Source organism: Mustela lutreola, chromosome 12 (genome assembly GCF_030435805.1).
Source record: "Mustela lutreola isolate mMusLut2 chromosome 12, mMusLut2.pri, whole genome shotgun sequence".
In the NCBI taxonomy this organism is placed as follows: Eukaryota; Metazoa; Chordata; class Mammalia; order Carnivora; family Mustelidae; genus Mustela; species Mustela lutreola.
Window position 1 is genome coordinate 94,087,228 of NC_081301.1, and position 21,773 is coordinate 94,109,000.

Genomic DNA, 21,773 nt, shown 5'->3' on the forward strand with positions numbered 1-21,773 from the left:
GTTTCCACATAAAACAATTTGCACAGACCTCTTACAAAGCCCTTGTTTCGCTCTTGTGTACATTAACTATTTACACATCAACTCCAGAAGATTGTAAGCTCCTCAAGGAAATGTCTCATTTATTTCTGTAACCCCCAGCTCCCACGACAGGGCACTGCACATGGCTAATACTAAGGGACCAAAGAATGAATGAACATGCATTGACCGGACGGACACATCAGTGCGTACACTCTTTGCGGAGGACAAGCTATACCCCTTGGCCTTCCCAGGACCAGCCTGGTAAACACGGAGAGCCCGGTCACACAGAACCCCTTTCAAAAGTCTCAAAAGTGTCCCTACTTAAATAATAAATTAATGATACCATCACCCCAAGTTTGGAGGATGCTGTAATGACTCATACCCACTGCCCCTGTCTGCCCACAGCCAGTCATCTTATTTTCTGATTTTTCAACAATGTAGCAAATTAACTTTTTTTTAATTTTATTTTTTAAAGATTTTATTTGAGAAAGAGGAAGAGAGCATGGTGGGGGCGGTGGAGAGAAGCAGATGCCCCACTGAGCAGGGAGCTGATGTGGGGCTCGATCCCAGGACCCCAGGATCATGACCTGAACCGAAGGCAGTGGCTTAACCGACTGATCCGCCCAGGCTTCCCTTACCTGTTTGTTTGTTTTTTAATTTTTTTCTTTAAAATTATCCCTCAAAAGGATTAGTCATTCTCCCTACTCAAGTCCAGTATCTGTGGCCCAAGAAAACACAAGGAGATACTGTAAAGTAAGAACACACAGGGTCTCTTTCGCTTTCTCACCAAATTCCTACGCACACCAACGTCCCGGATGAGTGATGACCCCTATTCACCCAGCCCAGCTCTCCTCTGGGTCAGGCTGCCCGCAGTCCGAGCAGATGGGAAGCCCGGCCTCCCCACCAGGCCCTGTGCTCGCCAGCCACACGTCCGCTGCCTGGGGTGGGAACGTTCATTGTCTTATTGATAGTCTAGAAGCCCCAACTCCGTAATTAGAGTAAAAACTAATAAATCTGCATGGAAAGAAAAATAAACATCTCTTTTCCACATCATTCTCCCCAGAGCTTGAAGAAAACACTTCTGAAAGTTCAAAGAGAATCGGACTACCTCTTTTTTGGAAAAATAAATGTGTTTGGTCTTTCACTTCACACACTCAGATTCTGTCTGGACTCAAAGATGTCAACACAACCAAAGGTAATCAAGAAATATTCCAAAGGTCACAAAAGACGTTTCTAATAAATTGCCAAAGTAATTTTATACTGATGCGATCTGAATAAACAAAGAAAAACACACTTTAAAATCTATATGTGTGCAAATCTCAAAAGGTTGGAAACACATTCCCTTAATCAGCTCGTTCATGCAAAGATTCACATGACTCTTTCTAATTTTAAAAACATTATTTCAGGGTATGGAATTAGAGTAAAACCACAAAACAAATATGAACTAAAAGGAACATTAACCGTCATGTAGTTAATGATTTTGCTGAACGAGGATAAAGCCTCCAAATGCTTAACCTCTTAGGATTCCTCTCATTATCTATTGTTTTTCATTAATCCTGGAATCGCAGGGCAAAGAAATAGAAACCACGATTTGCTTTGAAACGTCTGCCCAAATCTGCTACAAATTTATTTTCAGGACAAAGTTCGTGAAAGGCCAGCTCTCCAGGTAAAATGGATTAAATGCCTTCTAAAGGGAAATAAAATTAAACCACTACCAAATGGAAGGCTTCTAACCTGTGTTTTGGGATGTGAAATTCGATTTGACAGACGCCTTACAGACTGCGGTCAGTGCCCCATCTGATGAGAATTTCTGTAGCTTGCATTTACCTGTACTAAAGGCTTTGTAATTTATGGTGACATATATACGTCTACAGTATGTTGAACGTGTATATACACAGATAAATATGCCAGTATCTCTTCCTTGTGTAAAATCATTGGGGGGAAAAAAAAACCTTGCAATTTAGTTGTATTTTTATTTTTAAATTATTGAGCTTGCATTAACTATTTGACAGAATGATGCCTCATGGGATCGGACTTGGAAGCTACACTCTCTCTGATCTTTACCAGATGTTTCGCTGGTGGTGTTTCAGCCTCAAGAGACAAAGAGGATATTAATGTTAATTTTATTTATTTAATCACATCAGGCAGATTTGATAAAAGGGAAAATTCAATATTTTGGTAATTTACCAACTCTTCAGAAATGTCCCTGGTAGCAAAGATGTTTTGAAGATCATTTTATATTAAAAGCAGAAAGGCTGCATTGTATTTGGAAGACAGAACACTCTACGTTACCTTGAAAAATGGGAACAACGTGACAGATTTGTCAGTTCCACTTTTAACTCCGGGTGGTGAGGAGGTGGCGACGACATACGTGGTTCAGCACAGCCCCATCCCAACCTTTGACTATTGACTGTAGAGAAAGAGGACCCTTGGTTGAAAGCCTTTTGCCACCACCAGAGTTGCTCAATTATCTTCTTTCTTGTCTTTGAATTTTATTCCAAGGGAACACGAAATTACCCTAATCATTGTCAGGACACTGGAGATAATGAACACGTACTCACTACAAAACACTGACGCCCCACACCTTACCTAAAAGGACAGAGGAGACTTTCACTTACTTAGGGTTCAAGGTCAGCACGCAGAAGCTTTTAAAGTGCCAGTTCTAACCCTTGGCTTCGCATTAAAATCACCCAGGAAGCTGCACCCCAGACCTATTACATCACAGACTCGGGCTGAGATGCAGGTATGGGTCCTTTATAGAGCTTTTCAGGCAATTCCAATGTCAGCCAAGGTTGAGAAGCACTGCCTTGCACGTGCTTAATAGGCAACAGCCCAACAATTTACTAGTTTAAGAAAAATTACTTAATTTCTCCAGGCTTTGTTCTCTCAAAAAAAAAAAAAAAAAAAGTTATGTATAAGAGGGAAGTGTTATACTCATTGATTTTCTTTTATCTTTAGGTAAAAATCTATACTTACAGTTATAAAATATTTCAAACCAGCAGCACCACACAGAAAATATTTTAAGATTCCTATGACTCCTCTATTACCACCATCAAGCTAAAAAGAAATTAATTATTTTGCCATATTTGTTTCAGTTTTCTCACTCTTGGAAAAAAGATTAGGCAAAATAACCCTCCCATTTCTTCTTACTTCTGTCCTTTCTAATAAGTATCTACTCTTCAAAGGTTACTGATTATTCTGTCCACAGTTTACTGTTTAACCAAGTCATTATGTATCTGTAACAACTATATAATATTGCTTAGTGTGTGTGTGTATGAATATATATAAATTGTATTATCCTGTATATATCCTTTTTGAATTTAATTTGTTCATTCGTTTTTTTCAGTTGTTTCCTGAGTTGTAGCCATGTTGATATTTATCTGTCCATCTGTCCGTCTATAGAGATAGAGATTTTTAGTTCATTAATTTTAATCTCCTTCATAATATTTCATTATGGATAAACCATGGTTTATCAATTTACCTCATCTATGGGCAGTTATTTACCCTTGTTTTTTTTTTTTTTTAGAAACAGAGGTACAATAAGCATCTTTTTACATGTGGCCTCACTACTATATACAAGAATTCCCCTAGTGTAGACAGGGTTTTGTTAGATACGCTCACTTTCATCTTTACTAGATGTTCCCAAATTGTTTTCCAAAGTGGTTACACCAATTTACTCTCACCAGCGATGTTAAACCGTTCCTCACTCTCTATATCCTCACCAATACTTGACATTATGAGAATTTATTAATTGTTGCCAATCTGAAGGTTGTGAAGTGGCAACTAATAGTTATACTTAGATAATATTTTCCTAAGGTCTCTTCTGGTCATATAATTGTGGTCACCACATCAAGGCCAAGTCTTATCAAAATAACAAAATGAAGGATGTGATTTTAAAAACTTCTTCCACAGTTTACAATGAATTTACTTTTCCTTAAGAAATGTCTTACATGGTTAAGGCTGGCCCATGAACCCATAAATCAGGCCATAAAAGAGGAATGGGACATGGCCCCAGCTCTGTATTTATTTTCTTGTATTCCATAATCCAATGTTACTTAAAAAGCAAACTGCCCGATCTTCTAGCCAAAGCAAATACTCTAGATTTTGCCAGGCAAAATGCCTGTGGAGAAATGAGTCAATTCATACAAAATTCAAAGCTGTCTTTGGTCAGTGACATTTTCGTGAAAATCTGTGGGTGGGTAAAAGTCTTGCAAAATTCCTTTTTGCTATTGGATAAAATTCATCCAGGAAAAATAAGCAAAATTTAAGTGGTGACCTGCATTCCCCCTAATTCCCTTATTAACACTCCCTAAACTCCCAACACAACTGCTTTCTATTGTGCGCGAAGGCAAGCCATCCGTGTTTCTGATGCTGGCAACGGAACCCTGTCCCTCTGCTCACTCTGCTCCCATCAGATAGGCTCTCTCAGGAGAAGTACTGGCAGACACAGTGGGCCTGATCTCATGCAGAACACACCTTCTGGGAATGCTACCCAGGCGTCACACACTCTTCAACTTGATGGCTAAAGAGACCTACGGTAAAAAGAATCTCCGTGTGCGCTCTACTGGGACCATTACTACGGATACTGCTCGGGATGGTTAGTATGTAGCAATAATTTGGGGTTATACTTTACGCTACCCTTTTAGGAGCATGAAACCAGAGTTTGAGAATCAAAATCTGAGGTTCCACGACTTGTTTTGACTTGAGTATTTGAACCCTTATCATCTCAGTAAAACGTAATAGAATTTAGCATAGCTGTACTCAAAAGTTTTGGTTCATTCTGAGACTCAATCAGTGTTGGGGTTGGTCTAAGCTCAGGAAGGACTAAACAGAATGATTCGGCAGCTCGAAATTGCTTTAGTTCGTAGGCGGCCGTGAGTGCACACAGGTATTCTGAACAGAATACTGCCGTGTCCGTTTCTGATTTAACTGAGGTCTGTCTGTCTGCCTGCCGAGGCCTTTACTTCTCCAGGCCCTTGCCGCTGGCCGGGAATAGCTCTGTCCTCGGGGCCAGGCCTGGAACGAGAGCAGCTGGCGTGGCTCTCTGCAGAAGAGTGAGAATGGGATGTACAGAAGGGCGGGGCTGTTTGGGGGGAAAAGAGAAAAGAAACCATTCTCTTCTTCCAGTAAGTGAACCAAATAATACATTAGCAATCCTCCCGCAGTTCTGACACCCGGAATCCTGAGCGATCCGAATCCCAGCGTCCTGGGTGAGGCCGAAGCGTCAGCGGCACAGATGATGAGAAGGCGCTCTCCGTGCATGAGACGGAACAGCGCAGCGAGGGAGCCGACGCTGGCCTGAGATGGAGCAGCGCTAGTCTTGTGCCGTCAGCAGGCTGTCGCTGAGCGGCCCTCTCACACAGCCTTCTTCCACCAGGACTTCCAGAAGCACATTGTGCTGCCTGTAGTCATGGTCACCAAACACAACTGGGTCATCACATCTTTCTTGGGCCAATAAGCTAAGTGAGTGAAAATGGAGGCTAACTCTAACGACGGCTCCCAGAAGATGAAGAGCAGTGAAACACATGTGAAACAAAAGTGTACGGGCTCTTATAATCTGAATGCCCCGAGCCTCTGCTGAGTGTGACACAGCCACAGAAACCAAAGATCACTTCGTGTCTCCAAGAGATGAATGTGGTCATTTCACTCGGCAGTGATCCTGAGCTTTGCATCAACTACCACCAGATTTCAAAGCAGCAGGAGATGACATATTTCCGTTTTAACAATGCTTTGTGTCTGGATTCCAAGAGTGTAAAGATCGGTTTTACGAAAGGCAGAAAGTGTGTCTTTTCAGATAGGCATCTACGTGAAGTACAGTGTCTTCTTTCCCGGGACTACAACGTGGGGGCTGCTAACCCCTCACAGCACAATCGCGCGACGCCTCTTAGCTCTAACCCTACAAACCAAGCAGACACCGTGTGGCAATGCAGCAGTTTTAGAAGACATAATGCTCCCACTATGTAGGCTTTTTATGAAAATGGGTGTCTTCCTGCGAAAAACATACAGTCCCAAGACTAGAACTGCAGCATTAGTCAGCTCCTAAGAAATCCTGTTTTATATAAATACATTTGCACTATAACATGTGTCACTTAACACCTTGCAGGTCTAGATTTGATGTGCTGTTATATCCAGCAATCTGAGTTTTACAGATTCCATCCAGAAGTGGGAAGGAGGCAGACTAGGAAAGAAAGAAATCACCTCCCATACCCATCCTGGATAATGCAATGCAAAGCCAAGCAGAGCCCTGCAACTAATCACCTCTCGGCTTATTCTTTCACTGAAATATTTCTATTTTTAATAGTCCTCCTGCACTTTAGCAAAAGTCAACTTTATAAAGTTATATGCCATTGCAAAGTCTGGGAACAGTGGGAAAATGGGGAAATCCTATTGCACAAAAATCAATTTTGCAACGCAAAAAATGTTTTGGATAATTCAGGCCTTTATGTTTATTTCAGTAAAGCCAAATCCAGCAAACTATTTTCAGCCAGGATTAGTCAGAACTAAAAGGTTGGACTGTTTTCCCTCAGAGACTGAACGTCTTTCCTGCCGGCAACGGACCCGTGTGTTCCAAAGTGCAATTGCCTTCTATTGGTTGTCTCTTCCTGGCGTTCTGAATGCAGAGCCTTACTGACAGAGGAAGGTTTTGCCGTCTGAAATGTAATTATTCCCTTCAGTCATATAACCTGGCATCCTCACAATGTACCAGCTTCTGCTTTTGCTTAAGAAAAATCACAACATGGGGCACAAGGTAACGGCAAGAAATGCAACTTCATTCCACCAGAAATTCTGGGGAGTCTTTCAGAAATACCTACTGGATAGTGAGAAAGTGCTTCCAATACCCACATTATAGCTATCAACCTATTTGTTCTGCTTTCACATAAATCAGACAACTTGGCCGATGTACAGTCAAATATAAACATGGCCCAGCTTCTTTGTCAAGACATACTAGAGTAAGAAGGGACTCTGGCCGGGGGACCACCACCTGACTAAGTCCTTTTGCAAAATGATTGATATGTTTCACACATTCAGTGATCTGTAGCATATGCAATATCCAGGGAGTACCTATAATTCTCAGATTTGAACTCTGAAAGCAAAGTTCCTGTCCATCTAAAGTAATAGAAAACACATGCTCGTCTTCTTCCCAGAGCTAAGCGGGCTGTCAGAGATTGTGCAAAGCTGCCCTGTGATCCCAAGGGTGATGTCCTGCTTGTAAACCCTGAGGGTTTCTGTTAGGTGTGAAATGATTGCAAAATCGTTTAGCAGCCCTATTATTCAGAAATAGCAATTTTTGCCAAGAAACAGAGGCAAGTTCCAGGATCGATGCGGAAAGGGGAGGCAGGGGAGAAACGGACCCCTTGCCCAGTTCCTTCAACACCCAAGGCACAGTCCCCTCTCGGTTCATTCTCCTTACACTTTCCCACCAAATTTGCTCTCCTTAAAATTTGGTGAGATCCTGTGAGATCCTGCCCCTGTGGGATCCCCTGGGTGTTTTTATGCTGCCTATAAATCATTAACTAGTCTTAAAACCCCAGAGTGTGCGGTGTACAAGCGTGTGGGTGTACGTAGCAACATTTTTATCAGCCAAGTTGCTAAGTGTGAGTTCCTTTCCAAATATCAGAACTACCCCTCCTCCAAACCCAATCCTAGCCCAGTTATTGGAGGGAAGGAAAAATCCCTGAATATTTGCTTTGGAAAAAAGCTCACGCTTGCTGCGAGTGCAGTGTGTCCCTCGGCCCTGCGCCTTTCAGCAACTTCAAGTTGGCGCCTGGCACCCGTGGATTTTCCAAGATTCTGGACAGGGTGGCAGATCAGCCTCCCCTGACGGTATGGATCATGTACATTTGCAGAAGGGAATCTAGAAGTGGAGCGGGGCCCTGCCGCCAAAGATTAAAGAAATCTCTCCTATCCTGGGGCTAAAAAGAAGCCAAATTTCAGGGATACCTAGAACCCCTAGTATCCAAATCCCATCAAAGAAGAAAATGTCCCCTGACTCGTGGCCAAGTCTGGAAGATGCCACGCACCTCGCCGAAGCCTGTGAACGTTAGCGGGAGACTCACCGTGCACTTGTTGGGCTTCTCCCCGGAGTGGACTCGCATGTGGATGAGCAGTTTATACCGGGCGTTGAATGGCTTGTACCTTCGAGGACAGCCGGCCCAGAAGCAAGTGAAGTCTTCACCTTTGCGCTGGTCTATGTGAACCTTCTCGATGTGCCTCACCAGTTCCTCCTGCTGGTCGTACAAGGCGCTGCAATCGATCCAGCGACAGCAGTGTTTGCCCCCAATGTCCTCCATCTCCCCGTCTTCCTCCAAGGCAGCCTGGGGAAGGGCCAGCGGCTGGGCACGGGCTACCAGCTCCTGGTGGTGCAGATGGGGGTGAGAGTGGTAGGGGGGCGGCGGGCCCTGGGGAGGCGGGGGCAGGGGAGGCAGAGCAGGTTCATGGGGCAGATCCAGGGCGCCACCCGGGAAATCATCCAGGCGCTCCGTCTTCAGCAGGCCCCCTGGCTGGCTGTCGGGGTTGGGCAGGCCGTGCTGCACCACCATGTTGTTGACCAGCCCCGGCTGGAGGCCTCCGTGCTCCAGCTGCTGCATGCGCTCGTACTCCAGCACGCTGTCCTCGTCGTAGACCGGGAGAGCCAGGCCACCGCTGGCCACCCGCACACCCTTCTGGCTGCTTGGCACCGAGCACGGCTGGGGGATGCAGCTGCCACGCACCCCCAGGAAGTGCCCATAGACCTCGGGCTGGGGGGACATGTTGGCCGGGGAGGCCCTCGACCCGTTGATGTAGGCGACCAACGACGTGGGCGACGTGCGGATGATGGTATTAAAGTCTATCCCGATGCCATCGGACAGTGGGGACAAAGACAGCGCTCTCTTCTTGGAGCGGGCTGAGTGGGACCTGGCCGATGAGTGCCGGGGACTAGGGTAAGGAGAATGGCTGGTTTCCATGCTGAAAAGGTAGGACGGCAATGAGTTAGAGACGCTGTTGCTGGACATGGCTGTCCCAGGAGGAAGGCTAATGAGGTCCCCTAGATCAATGCCGTTCTGGGAGCTGTGGCTGGAGGACAGCGACGGGAGAGCCCTGTAGCCATGAGACCACTCTTGCTTCACACTCAAGGCTGACTGACTTTCTGTCAGACTCAAAGTTGTGGATGCTAAAGACTCACGAGAAATAAGGGACCTGGAACAGCAGCCGGGTTGGGGGGGTGGGGAGAAAGAAAAAAAAGACAAACATTTTAGCAGGATATGGATTGCTTAAGAGCTAAAAGAACACTGCATTGACAATCCCTTAAGTATTTCCCCTAATTACATTCTCGGCTAAACACACATTCTTTGGCTAAGATAAAACCCAAGGCTTTTAGTTCCAGGTAAATAACATTTTACCAAGAGGGACAATAGGGCTAATGCTCACTGGAATAATAAAACAAAAGATCTATTGTTATAAATAATCTTAATACTTTAATGATAATAAATAGTCCTTGCTTTATTTTTAAATATCTTTTTTTAATGTTGTGGGGGAAGAATTAGAGACCAGGGAGTCTCTAATTGCCCGTCATGGCAAAGTGAATAAGCAAGTATTTAGTAAGTGCTTATGGTATACAGTGTATTACAAATAGGCATTGCAGGGACTATAAGTCTAAACAGAGCCTCAGCCTTTGAGCAAAATCTATTCAGTTAAGTAAAACCTAAACCAATGCTTAATTTGAAAAAAAGTATATCCTCCAAGTCAAAGGGTCATCTAGGGGATCCAATAATAAATTCACAACTTCATTTCACTCATGATAAGGAATTCTAAAGATTTCTTTAAAAGATAGTAACTCAGTCAGCACTCAGTCATAGCATCAAATCACACCAGGAAATGAAAAAATACATACAAAATAGAGCTGTGATACAGAAGAGAATGACAGCCTGAGATCAAGGCGTATGGGGTATAATACGTTTGGGCCTTGCAGGGTTTAATTACACTTGCTAGTCTGGGGTTTTCCTCGTGTTCTTGCACTGAATCAGAGCAGCTCTGGACTAAGAAGAGATCTTTCCCTTTTAGGAGTTCACTTTTGCAGTGATTCGGCTCCTGTTCTCCATACCCTGTACAAAGCATGTGCCACATTTACCTGCATACCCAAGATTTACCTGCACATCAAAATGGCCTGTGATGATGTAGTCTGAACACTTTAAAACTCACCTTGCTTTACTATGACATCATTGCCTTAAAAATCACTGAAAGGAAAAGCTACATCCCTTGGATGTCAATCTGTCACAAAGAGGCTAGCTATCATTAAGCTCCATTTCCCAACTCAGACATGGTGCGGATCAGAAAAACCCAGTTTACGCATATGTGCCTGCACTGGCTTTCTACAGAGATCTTTTTTTCCAACCAAAAAATAAATTAATTAATTAACCAAAACAAAATATTAAACAGAATGTCTATCTTCCCAGGAATGAACTCATTCACTCCCTCCAGCTGTTATTCAGAAACCTGTTGCAAGGGAGCGGAGGGCAAAGAGAATTTTTCTTGTCCCATCCGTTCCTCTTACTCCCTCTCACAAAATGGAAGCCGGGAACACTGTTTCCTGCAAGCACCAGGTTTCAGAAAACACCCCAACTCTCAAATGCACAGTATAAGGGGATAGATAACACTGTTACCAATGTGATGTTTCCACCGAGTGAAGTAATGTTTACCAATGACAAACACAGCAAGAATTTACATCCAGTTGCCCTTGACACAGATTTGTCACCATCCCCATTCTTATATTAGGGCTGAGGTCGTGTTGCAAGCCCCAAAGTGGTTTCTGAACCATCTGTTTTTTAATTCCCTGTGGATACTTCCAATTATTTTCCCGGCACACCCACAGCAGGCAGCCATCCCTGCAGAGCTCAGCTGAAGGCTCCTGGTGATTGGATGTCAAGGGCCTTTTGGTCCCTTCCTCAGGGGGATTTAGGAATTGCTTTATGACTAAGCCAAATCAGTAGTCGTGTCATATATGAGGCAAAGACAACGGACTTTGCTTTACACCCTGAGGTTGAGAAGGTTTATAGAACATTCCCAAACGGTATATTTGCCCGGCCACTGTCATACTGGAGCATTTCGGATTTTTGAGCGGTGAATTTCAGGCAGAAAGTATTCTACCCGCCTGCATATACTCTGCATGTAAAATTATATTATCTAGTTTGAGGGCAGCCTACAGTGCAACATGTTCATCTGTTCTATTGCTGAGAGATATTTCTTATTTTTCCCCAATTACATCTAAGTATGGCTTGATTTAAATCTGATCATAACCCCACACTGCCACGTCCCCGTAACTCCTCAGACATCTGTCTTCTAAGACAGTTACCATATACTTTCAGAAAGCAAAGCCTATCTTCTCTTCATGACAGCAATAATATGAAGAGAGAACTCTCAAACATCTAACACGACCATAACTTCCAACAAATGGCCTTTGCCCAGCCGCGATCGCCCTCGTGTGCTACGACCCACAACTTTCCATCTTTCGAAGTTCTAATCACTGAAACCTCCCCCACATACACCAGGCCTCAGAAGCGTCCTCTTTCCAAAGCAGGTGTACACTGTCAACACTGTGCCTCAAATACAGCGCACTGCTGGCGTCTGGGGGTGTGATCTTCCTGAGGGAAATTCAAAGCCCTTCAACAGAAGGGATTGTTTTTATCTCCATGGTACCCACCAGAGTATGAGATACATAATAAGTATAATAAGTTGCCAAAAATTGTTTATTAAGTGAAGGTGAATTATCAATAGAACAACAAACAGCTGTCGTTTGTAGCTTACAAGGCATTTTTTCCATACACATGATCGCATTTGACACAGCGATACACACAGTGAGGTGAGGAAAGTCGATTTTTAAAATAACTTCTACAGAGAACAGAACTGAGGTTCTGTGACTTCCCCCCACTGACACCCCCCCCACACACACACACACCCTGGATAGGCTGTCACCTCGCTAGATCCCATAGGTCCTGTGTTGTTCTCCCCACATTACACCCCAAATGTGATCCATAATGCTCCGCCTGATTAACAGATTGAAGTCACACAAGCTGTGCTTAGAACCCATGTTTTCTACTCTCTCTCTCTGTGACAATGTGCTGAATGACTTAAAAGTTCCCAGGGACTCTCTCCTACCGCCCCTGCTGCTGTACATGCCAGGCCTCTGGGAAAGAGACGGACACACAGACAAGACTATCTCCACTTCCGTATGTTCATCTGCTCCCAAGGATGTTATTTCTAGTGACTGGTTAATTTGGATCTATAGCAAAGGAAAGAGATATAGCTCAAACCAAACACAACCAATATGAAAACCTCCTACACCGTCCGGGAAACAGGATAAGGTGATTGGTGAGGCAAGATCTCAGGGACTGTCATGGCGCCATGAGGGACATGATGGCCAAGCCTGATTGCTTGGTTCAATGCCAAGTTCAAAAGAAATACTCACTTATGGATCACATGGAATTACTCAAACTGATCCTCAAGAGAATATGTATTACCTATGTCACAGGAAAGACTAGTCCTAGGCTACCTGTAAGTTCTCATCTCTGTGCGGGGGCAAATCCCCCAGAGGTAGCACTGCATCTGAAGACAGTACGGCTTTGTAAAGCATTAGAACTTCCAGAGGGCCCAGAGTCCATTCTCAGCTCCCTTGGCCTCCTCTGAGCTTTGCAGGCCTACTCCAACCCAAAAGGAAACCCTACGAAAGTCTACCACCAGAAATCACCTCCAAGAATGTCTGGTCTAGGAGAGAAAAATGTAGTGTCTTTTGAGATCCAGAATGACATTATTAGATTGATGGCTGCACTTTGTAAATGACAAGCTAAGTGACACTAGGCAAAGCATTTGTCTTGGTCCATCATCTATAAAACAGAGGTAATATCTGCAGCTGGTTTATGAATATTAGATCCTAAGAGGTAGAATCACAATGTATGTGAAAGCACCAGGACAGCCAAACCTACAAAACCCGTGCCCATGACGTCCAATCTCTTCTGTTGCCCAACTTCTATTGTATGGTATGTGAAACCACTGTGTGATGTTATCATATCAGTACTTGTCACTTCAGGGTACATACATACCATGGCCTCTGTATTACAGAGTTTGGGCAATGCCTAAATCAAGAATGGCTTCTGGATCTTCAAGAAGGTAAGGTGTAGTCTGCATGTGTCATCAAATGAGGCTAGTCAAAAATGGCTGGGAAGTTAAGAAGGGCAAACCTACAGCCTCTGTGCATCACCGCATTAAACAGGACCCAGTGAAGCTACAGAAGAGGGCTTCTTCCAAAGTGAGCGCTTTAGGAGACAGTCAAAGGACGTCAAAAGAAGAAATACAAACAGTCAATCTATGGAGACTACTCAATATTATCAATAATTAAGAAAAGTCCAATTAAGATAAAGTAACAATTTGTACATCAAATTGCCAAAAGGTATCATAATAGTTCCTAGTATTTAGTAAGGAAACAGAAACGATCAGATGACTGGTGAGTGTATCAGTGGATAGATGTTTGCTACAGTGCAATTTGGGAATACAGAGCAAAAGCCACAAAACTGGACATCTCCAAATGCAACTTTTAAAATTAAATTTTTAAAATAAAAGTTAGAGGTTTTTTGTTTTTTGTTTTTTGTTTTTAATAAAATGGAATCTGGGGCAGGAAGAAGCCATTATACTATACTGAAGAAGGTTTTCACTACAGAAGAAGGTGTTTTTATGAACTAAAAAAAAGTGGTAATTACAACACGATGTCAGTAATTATAGGTCAATTTGGTGGAAAGGAAAACCTGTGCTTATTGTGAATGCATTTGTGTGTAAAGGGAAGGGAATGTATCCAAATCGGTCACACAGTTGCCTATGGGTGGTAGCATTCAGGATGACGACCATCCACTAGCGCGTGCTCTTCCGTACTACCCATATTTTCTACAATGAATAACAAGTACATAAATAACCAGGAAAAAACAACAAATCTTACATCATCCTTTGCGGTGATGCACAGAGGCTGTAGGTTTGTCCTTCTTAACAATAAATCTTACAGTGACAGCCATCACTCACCGCGTACAGCGCATGCCCCCTCCCAAGCCACTTCCTCTGGCGTGTCTCCAGTGGAAAACACACAGAGATGATTCCTCTCTCCGTCTCCTCTTTCTCTTTAGACAGCAAAATGCCCTTAAGCTGAACTGCTGCCTCCAACCCTTCTTCCTCCTGACGGAACACACAGACCAATTTAAGGATCACAAATAAATGCAACCTTCCCAGATTGCTAAAAGTAATTTCCATACTTCGCCAAGCCACCTGACCTCGCAACTCCTGTTTCTTTGCTCATCCTGCCAAAGAATTATTTCCATTGGAGGACTCAAAGAATACACAGTCAAAAACACATGTCAATGCATCTTTAAGATGCTGTCCTTTAAGGATATAAAATTATGCTAAGGAATCAAATATGCCAGAAAACACTGAGATAATGACCCTTCTCTGGCCGACCCATGAAAGGAATTGCATAAGGCACGTGGCTGGGGCAGCGCTCGCCCGGCCTACCACCACTTTCTCCATTAATTATGACTCTCTGCCTTCAAGGCATGGGCTGGACTTGCCACAGAAAGGAAGCTGAAGGCTTTTCAATGACACCTACCACCCGAGTACAGTTGATTTTACATGCAACACTCAGCAAGTCTGACGAGTCCCTGCAGGCAAAATCCTCAGTGGGAAAGTGACAGCAGCAGCTTCCATCACAAGAATTCTTAGGTGAAAAACAAGTTTCCATCTCATGAAAAAACTGGCACTGGGGGGAAAAAAAAAAGGATCCAGGAACTACGATTTCCGAGTCTCAAGTAGCGGTTGAGAGGACCGGGAGGAAGAGGAGAGAAAGGTCGGGGGAGGACACGGGACCCCACAGCTGTGACACGTCTCGGCAGATTCCGGCCTCCAAGAAGAGGAAGCAGAGGCCCATAGAGTCCGATTCCTTTGCAAATGCACAGCTAGAGCAGAGGCCGGACTAACAGGTGAAAACGCTTTCCCCAAGAAGCCTACTTTATAAGATGAAATCATTCATTTCAAACATGGAAATGGGCCTTACACATTGCAGTGCTTTGGTTTTATGTCCCCTATAATATCAACCTTGAGAGATAGAAAAATGTGTCTGAAAGGGTGATTTCCCTTTCCCACTCAATTCTCTCCCATACGGAGTGACACACAGCATTTATTGAAACCCCCTTATTCTGGCACCTAATCAGACATTATGCTGAAATGCTCTGTAATTCATGCGTGAAAGTGTGTCTTCCCAGACACATTATGAAGTCTCGAAATTCATGACTTCTCTCTTTACTTTTTCTACCATCTCCCCAAACTTCGACTATTATATTGTGCAGATAGTAGGTACTTAATAGATATTCAGGTGGCTAGATGGACAGACAAAACAGACGGTAAAGAAGCCTGGGGACACTGCAACCCATACGCTAGAAAACGAGCAGGTAAGAGCTGTATGTGGCCCATCACAATTCTCTAGCCTCACCAAAGTGCCACGTTTACACACTGGGCTTTTGTCATGAAGTCCCAAAAGTCTCAAACCGGGCACTGACTACACTCACACTATAAGACAGCTGGGAGGAAGCCATTCTTCCCAATTAAGAGGATATAATGACACATACTTTGTTTTTATACACGTTCCCCTACAAATGTCAAATTAAAAGAGTTGCTGGAGCAGGTATGTGTGTGTGTGTGTGTGTGTGTGTGTGTGTGTGCGCGCGCGCGCGTGTGTACGTGTGTGTGGTGTGTGTTGTTGTGTATGCATATGTTCAGGAAGGGAAGGGAAAACACATGTGGGGTGTGATTATACCAGAGGAAGGGAGAAAAAAAAAAGTAACATGAGACCTGGTATCTGAAGGAGGTATATGCAGGCTGGCAGCATTCATTGCCCTCTGTAAGCTAGGACTGATCTGGTTGCATGCTGTAGAGACCTGGCTTGCTGGAGGTGAATTGGGTCCCAGTCGCTGAACCATCATGGGACTGCTGGTGACCACTAGATTGTTGCAGCTGCCTTTTCCAATGGACTTGCACTGAGGCCCAAAGCCAAGAGCCCCTAAAAACAAATGAATCAGGTTAGCTTTCATGTCCCTTACATCAGAAATCAGTAAATACACACATGTGCCCAATTCTCTCAGGACTCCTCTTTCAAGACAGTCCTTGGATCACCTTTTTGTTCATTTTTAGTATTAGTGATACCCAAAGCTTTCTGTATTTCTAATGAGAAAGCCATTGCCACAGTAAAAACCCTTCGATAATTACCATTCATACAAAATGTGCTTACATTTTGCTCCTTCTATGTATAAGTACTCAGTTATGAAGAATCCTATTTTATCATCTCCCTACCTAAAGAGTCAAGGTGGTAAGTCGATGGGATTATTTATATCTAGAAGTTTCTTCTAGAATAGCAGAGATCCTGAATTGCCCACCAAGGAAAGTTGACATGGCCAAATAACACTTATTTAACTGGTTTACTTCCTTCCCATTCTGGCCTTCCAAAAAGTCTCTTTAAAGGGATAAAGTCTGGCTGAGTATCTTCAATCTTGATTTCTCCTCTTCATCTCAGTACACGGTCATTGGACATAGACCCAATTAAAAAAAAAAAAAAAAAAACAGGATGAAAGAGCCATAAATAAAACACTTATTCTAAAAGCAGCATGGTAACCAAATTCAACATAGATTTATCATTTCATTAGTAACAATCTTCAAATGTAGTAAAATGTGGTATATACCCAAAGAAGGAAGAAAAAAAAAAAAGAAACCCACAAAATCTGTGTCATTACAGAGAAGTGAAAACCATAGAGGAGAAAGTCAAACACAGCCATGACTCATCTATAAAAAATAATAATAATAACAATACTGGTTGAATCATTCTAGACATTCTTTTCACATGGATGTCCTTCCTCAAACATTTTTTGCAAACTACCTGGTCAAGTCTCAGTGACTGTACACTGTGTTCCCATTTCAAACAAAAATAAATATGATGTCAGATTTTAACAAATCAGACTCTAAAATTTTCTCATCAATTTCCCCATATTTATCATTGATATATCTGGATCAAAGTAAGTGGAAAATCATCACAGTAACTTTCCTTAGCCCTAGGGGACACAAGTTCCTATTTTGTTTTTCCAGAAATTAAATCAATAACCAAAAAAATGACTTTGTCATCTTTTGTAACACTCTCTTCCAAGAGCCCACAGAACTAAAGGATAAACAAGACCTTAGGGCAATCACCATGCTCTCATCAATGAAACCACATCTCCAAAATGCTGAGCGAGTTGCAGTTTTTAGCTGGCAGGAACCTGCTTTTTTAGTCCGGCCCTCTGGGAAATCCCAGTGGTAATTCACTTGCCCAAGGCCACACAGGGATTCAATGACAGCGCCGAAATGGATTCTACTAGGGTATATTTTCACGGGGCCTGTGTGTTTCAGTTTAGGTACTGGATGCTTAGTTTCTTCCTTGGGTACTTGCCAAGATCATTATTCCAACCGAAATTTCTCTCCGATTTTTTTTTCAGACACTTTTTTTTTTTTTTTTTTTTCCAGAACCTGCCCTTCACCCCCCCTCTCTGCCCCTTCAATCTGATGCATCTTCTTGTGCCTTGAGAGGCCAGTCATAGATAGTGTCTCCGCTTTCAGGACTCACCGAACACTGCACCTTCAGGTCTCCATCTTGACACCAGAAGTAGTGGGCACGTTTTTACGCAATGATCATAAATTTAGTATCTTTGTAAGTTCCAACAAGCTACCTGCCATTTGCCTCTCAAACTCCTTGGAAAGAGGTGATGTGATGGCTCGGAGTCTAGTCCACTATGTGAGACACTTGAATCGCCTCCCCATGTCCCATCACTAGCAGCCATACTATGAAAAGCAACATCAGATGTCAGGTAGTTTGTCAAACTCAGTATCGTCTACTCGTCCGTCATTTAATGTCCGACTCCTTCCCAATAAAAAGGTACTAATATCTGCCTTTAAAACAAATACATGCTGACAGCTGGAACAGCACAACCAAGAAATGCCACCCGATGACAAAGCACACTGATACTTTCTCTCCTCGAAGCTAAGGTGCCATATGTTATAAGCCTCGTATTATTTTATGTGCCCGTAAGAACACGCATGGCTGATGAACCTAGAACATGGTATCAAGATTTCAGAGATATTTTGGTGTGGAAATATGCACCCCTTAGAATAATTAAATACAAGTATGATTGTTGAAACTTTTCATTTAACCCTCATCTTGTTCATGCTCTCCTCTCTGCCTGGAACACCCTTCCCCTAACTTGTCCAACTACTGAGCTCCTCATCTTCACACTCTTGACTCAAAGGTCACCTCCTCTCTGGCTGCCCCTCCCCCACTGCCAGCTGGGCAGATGTGACCAAGTCCTCCTTTTGACCGCGCCCCCCCACCATCTCTCATAACACATCTGCCTCAGCACCGTTAGGGAACTCTCAGTTTGACATGCCTGCCACGTTCTCCTCTTATATTTTATTGCATCTGAAGACAAAGACCTTGTCTGAGGCAGCTCTGCTTCCTCGGCACCTAGCCCAGGGCCTGTACCACGTACACACAAAAAGTCTGCCGTTGAAGTTCAGAATGAGTGAATGTGGATACAGAGAACAGATTAGTGGCTCCAGGGAGAGGGGTGGTCAAGGGGACCTACAGTTCCCAGTTATAAAATACATAAGTCCTGGGCATGTAATGGACAGCACAGTGACTGTACTTAGTAATATAGTATTGCATACTGCAAGTTATTAAGGAAGTAAATCTGAAAAGTCCTCATCACGAGAAAGAGAAGGAAAACAATGTGTGTGACTGTGTGTGGAGACCGGTGGCCCATGGCCTTACTGTGCTGATCATTTCACAGTGCCTGTAAAAAGTGAATCACTATGTCACACACCTGAAACTATTAGAATGTTACATGTCAATGATACCTCAATGAACAAAAACTTTAATGAATGAATGAAAATAAAAGACAGTTGTACATGAATATTAAATACTCACACATTATTTCCACTGAAACCCTCCTGGTTTGTTTTTCTAAAACGGCGCTGGTTTTCAAAAACAAACTCCAACTAAGCCAGTCCCCTGATGCTCCCCCACAGTACCCGGAACTCGGTCAGAACTGAAGATGAAGCCCCACAGGGAACATCCTTACAAACCCATCTTCCCGGGCCAGAACTGTATGCTGGTCAAGGCTGCCTTTGTAACTCTCTAGCCCCGATTCACACATTCTGACAATCTTCCCACTCTGGAATATGGAGACCCTGACCCTCCCTTTCCCAGTATCCCCATCGCTTTGGCTCCTCCACCTCCTATCCCAAATCCACTGGCCACCTGTAACCACAGAGGAATGACAGCTTCTGAGAGATATCATAAATGGCACCCTTGAAGCACCAGGGTGAACAATAAGTTTATGGGAAACAAGTAATGTCTGTGGCCCAGCTGTGAGAATGTTCTGGAAAATGGCATCATCTGTCTCACAAGCGGAGGCAAAGAATAGCTTGACTAAGACCCAGTGGTGCCAAATGCAACCATCAAACTCCAGTGTTGTTCTCATAGTGTCAAATGCAATGGCCACCACCAGACTGCTTGGAACCACGCTGGGCTCTGGGGTCTGGGCCCTGGAGATGGCCTGTCTTGGCGCCACCCCCTGCACCCGTGCTGGTCCTGTGACTCCAGCAATTACCGAAGCATCCGTATGCTTTCCCACCTGTAAAGTGGGAACCTCAAATAACATTGCCTCTTAAAATTACTGTGCATCTCGTATTCATTGAACACACAAAGGACTCCAGAGCACACCTTCTACCGTGTACTAGGTACTCAACGGACGTCAGATGTTATTGTCGGGACTCTTACTATCACTGCTCATGCCCTTGCTGCTTTTTTGTTCCACTCTCTTTCCTGAAGAAGAAAACAGTTCCTTATAATTCTTTGCACAAAACAAGATAGTAAATGATGCTATTTAATTCTCTACACGCTTCCAATATTCTCTCTGCTTCAAGGCTCAAGCCAACTTTTTTTAAAAACCAGGTGTCACCACAGATAGAAGAAAACTTTTCAACTGGCCAAGTTTGAAAGTTCCTTGGCTTGTCATTCCCTGAAAACAAACCATACAGCTTTTCTGTCTACCAGATGTGCCAACTACTTGTGTGCCGGTTTTCGTTTTGAAATACCGCTTATTTTTAGAGGCTGCATGATGTTTTTTAAAATGTGTTTACTGCTCAAACTAGGATCCGAGTAGATGGCCTTCTGAGTACTATATACATTCCAGCCCAGATCACTGCGTGCTGGTGGGAAGTACAAATGGAGTGCCTTCCTGAGTTTCTGCACTGAGAGGTCATCTTAGCAGGGGCATGTTTTTAATTAACATCTTCATTAGTTAAAAGTGTTCTCTTGAAGTCAAACAGTTGTTTGTGTAACAGTTACCCCTGCTGAGGCTACATCCATCCCTCAGAAGGTTTTGTGGTTATCCACTGGTTCCTCTAAAAATGACACGGATATAGGGAGGGGGACAGATACGGCATATACTTGGGGGGAGTTTGGGAGAACTAATCACAGTTTCTTTGGCTGTTACTGTTCATTCAACTGATACTTACCAAAGGCCAGCCATAAGCCAAGGAGTTCCTGGAGACAGATGGACAGAGTATCGGGCCCCATGGAGCCCTTATTCTGGCTACAGAGATGGACACCAAACCAACTGTTCCTTAAAAAAGAGGTGATCCCTGCTTCTAGAGTGGATCACGGGAGGTGGCTTTCCGTGTAGTTCAAACATGACCAAATAAAAGCACTTTCTCTATGGTTCAACCTAACACAAATCCAGGGTGTTATGGAGACAGAAATAATACTACACATCAGGATCTGGGTCCTGCCTCCCCAATTCACTGGCTGTGTGACAATGGGCAAGGTCTTTAAAGTCTCTGTGCCTCAGTGTCCTATCCCTAAAATGAGGACAGTAGTAGTACCTAACTCATCGGGTTGTTAATGAGGATTAGAAGAGTAAGTATGGGGGCACCTGGGTGGCTCAGTGGGTTGGGGCCTCTGCCTTCGGCTCAGGTCATGATCCCAGGGTCCTGGGATCGAGCCCCGCATCCGGCTCTTTGCTCAGTGGGGAGCCTGCTTCCTCCTCTCTCTCTGCCTACTTGAGATCTCTCTCAGTTAAATAAATGGAAAAATCTTTAAAAAAAAAAAAAAAAAAAGAGTAAGTATGTATTAGTACGTGCCCCACCACCATACACTGCCAATACATCATATATCAACCGTATAATGTCTTACCACCTCTAAGGATCTGGGTTTCCTTCCCAGCCTTTCACTTTAAAACACTGCAAAACTCTAGGGGGACCTGGATGGCTCAGTCAGTTAAGCTTCTGCCTTCGGCTCAGGTCATGATCTCTGGTTCCTGGGATTGAGTCCCGAGCTGGGCTCCTTGCTCAATGGGAAGTCGACGCCTCCCTGTGCCCCTCCCTGCTGCTTGTGTTCTCTCTCACTACCTCTCTCTCTCTCTCTCTCTAATAAATATATAAAATCTTTTAAAAATTTTTCAAAACTATAGAAAAGTTGCAAGAATTGGACAATAAACTGTTTTGTCTATTAATAAATTTTATTTACCTCTTTATCTGTCCATATCCCTTCTATGTAAGCTTACTGTATTATTACTAATTTGTTGAACCATTTAAGAATAAGTCATAGATTTCTGTCCTTCACTGCTAAATACATAAAACCATAGCAAAATCGTCAAATTGAAGACATT

General features: G+C 43.5%; 1 protein-coding gene across 4 annotated transcripts in view; it reads right to left on the minus strand.

Moving 5' to 3' along the window:
• GLIS3 (GLIS family zinc finger 3) overlaps window positions 1–21,773 on the minus strand; it is a 438,806-nt gene that overhangs the window by 282,201 nt on the left and 134,832 nt on the right. For 3 of the 4 annotated variants that reach the window (XM_059142789.1, XM_059142792.1, XM_059142791.1), the window contains 2 exons: window positions 15,874–16,081; window positions 8,076–9,195 (listed from right to left, as the gene is read on the minus strand). In XM_059142789.1, the coding sequence (XP_058998772.1) occupies window positions 8,076–9,195; window positions 15,874–16,081 (1,328 nt within the window). The remainder of the gene's footprint in view (window positions 1–8,075; window positions 9,196–15,873; window positions 16,082–21,773) is intronic. The other variant, XM_059142790.1, reaches the window with a different exon arrangement.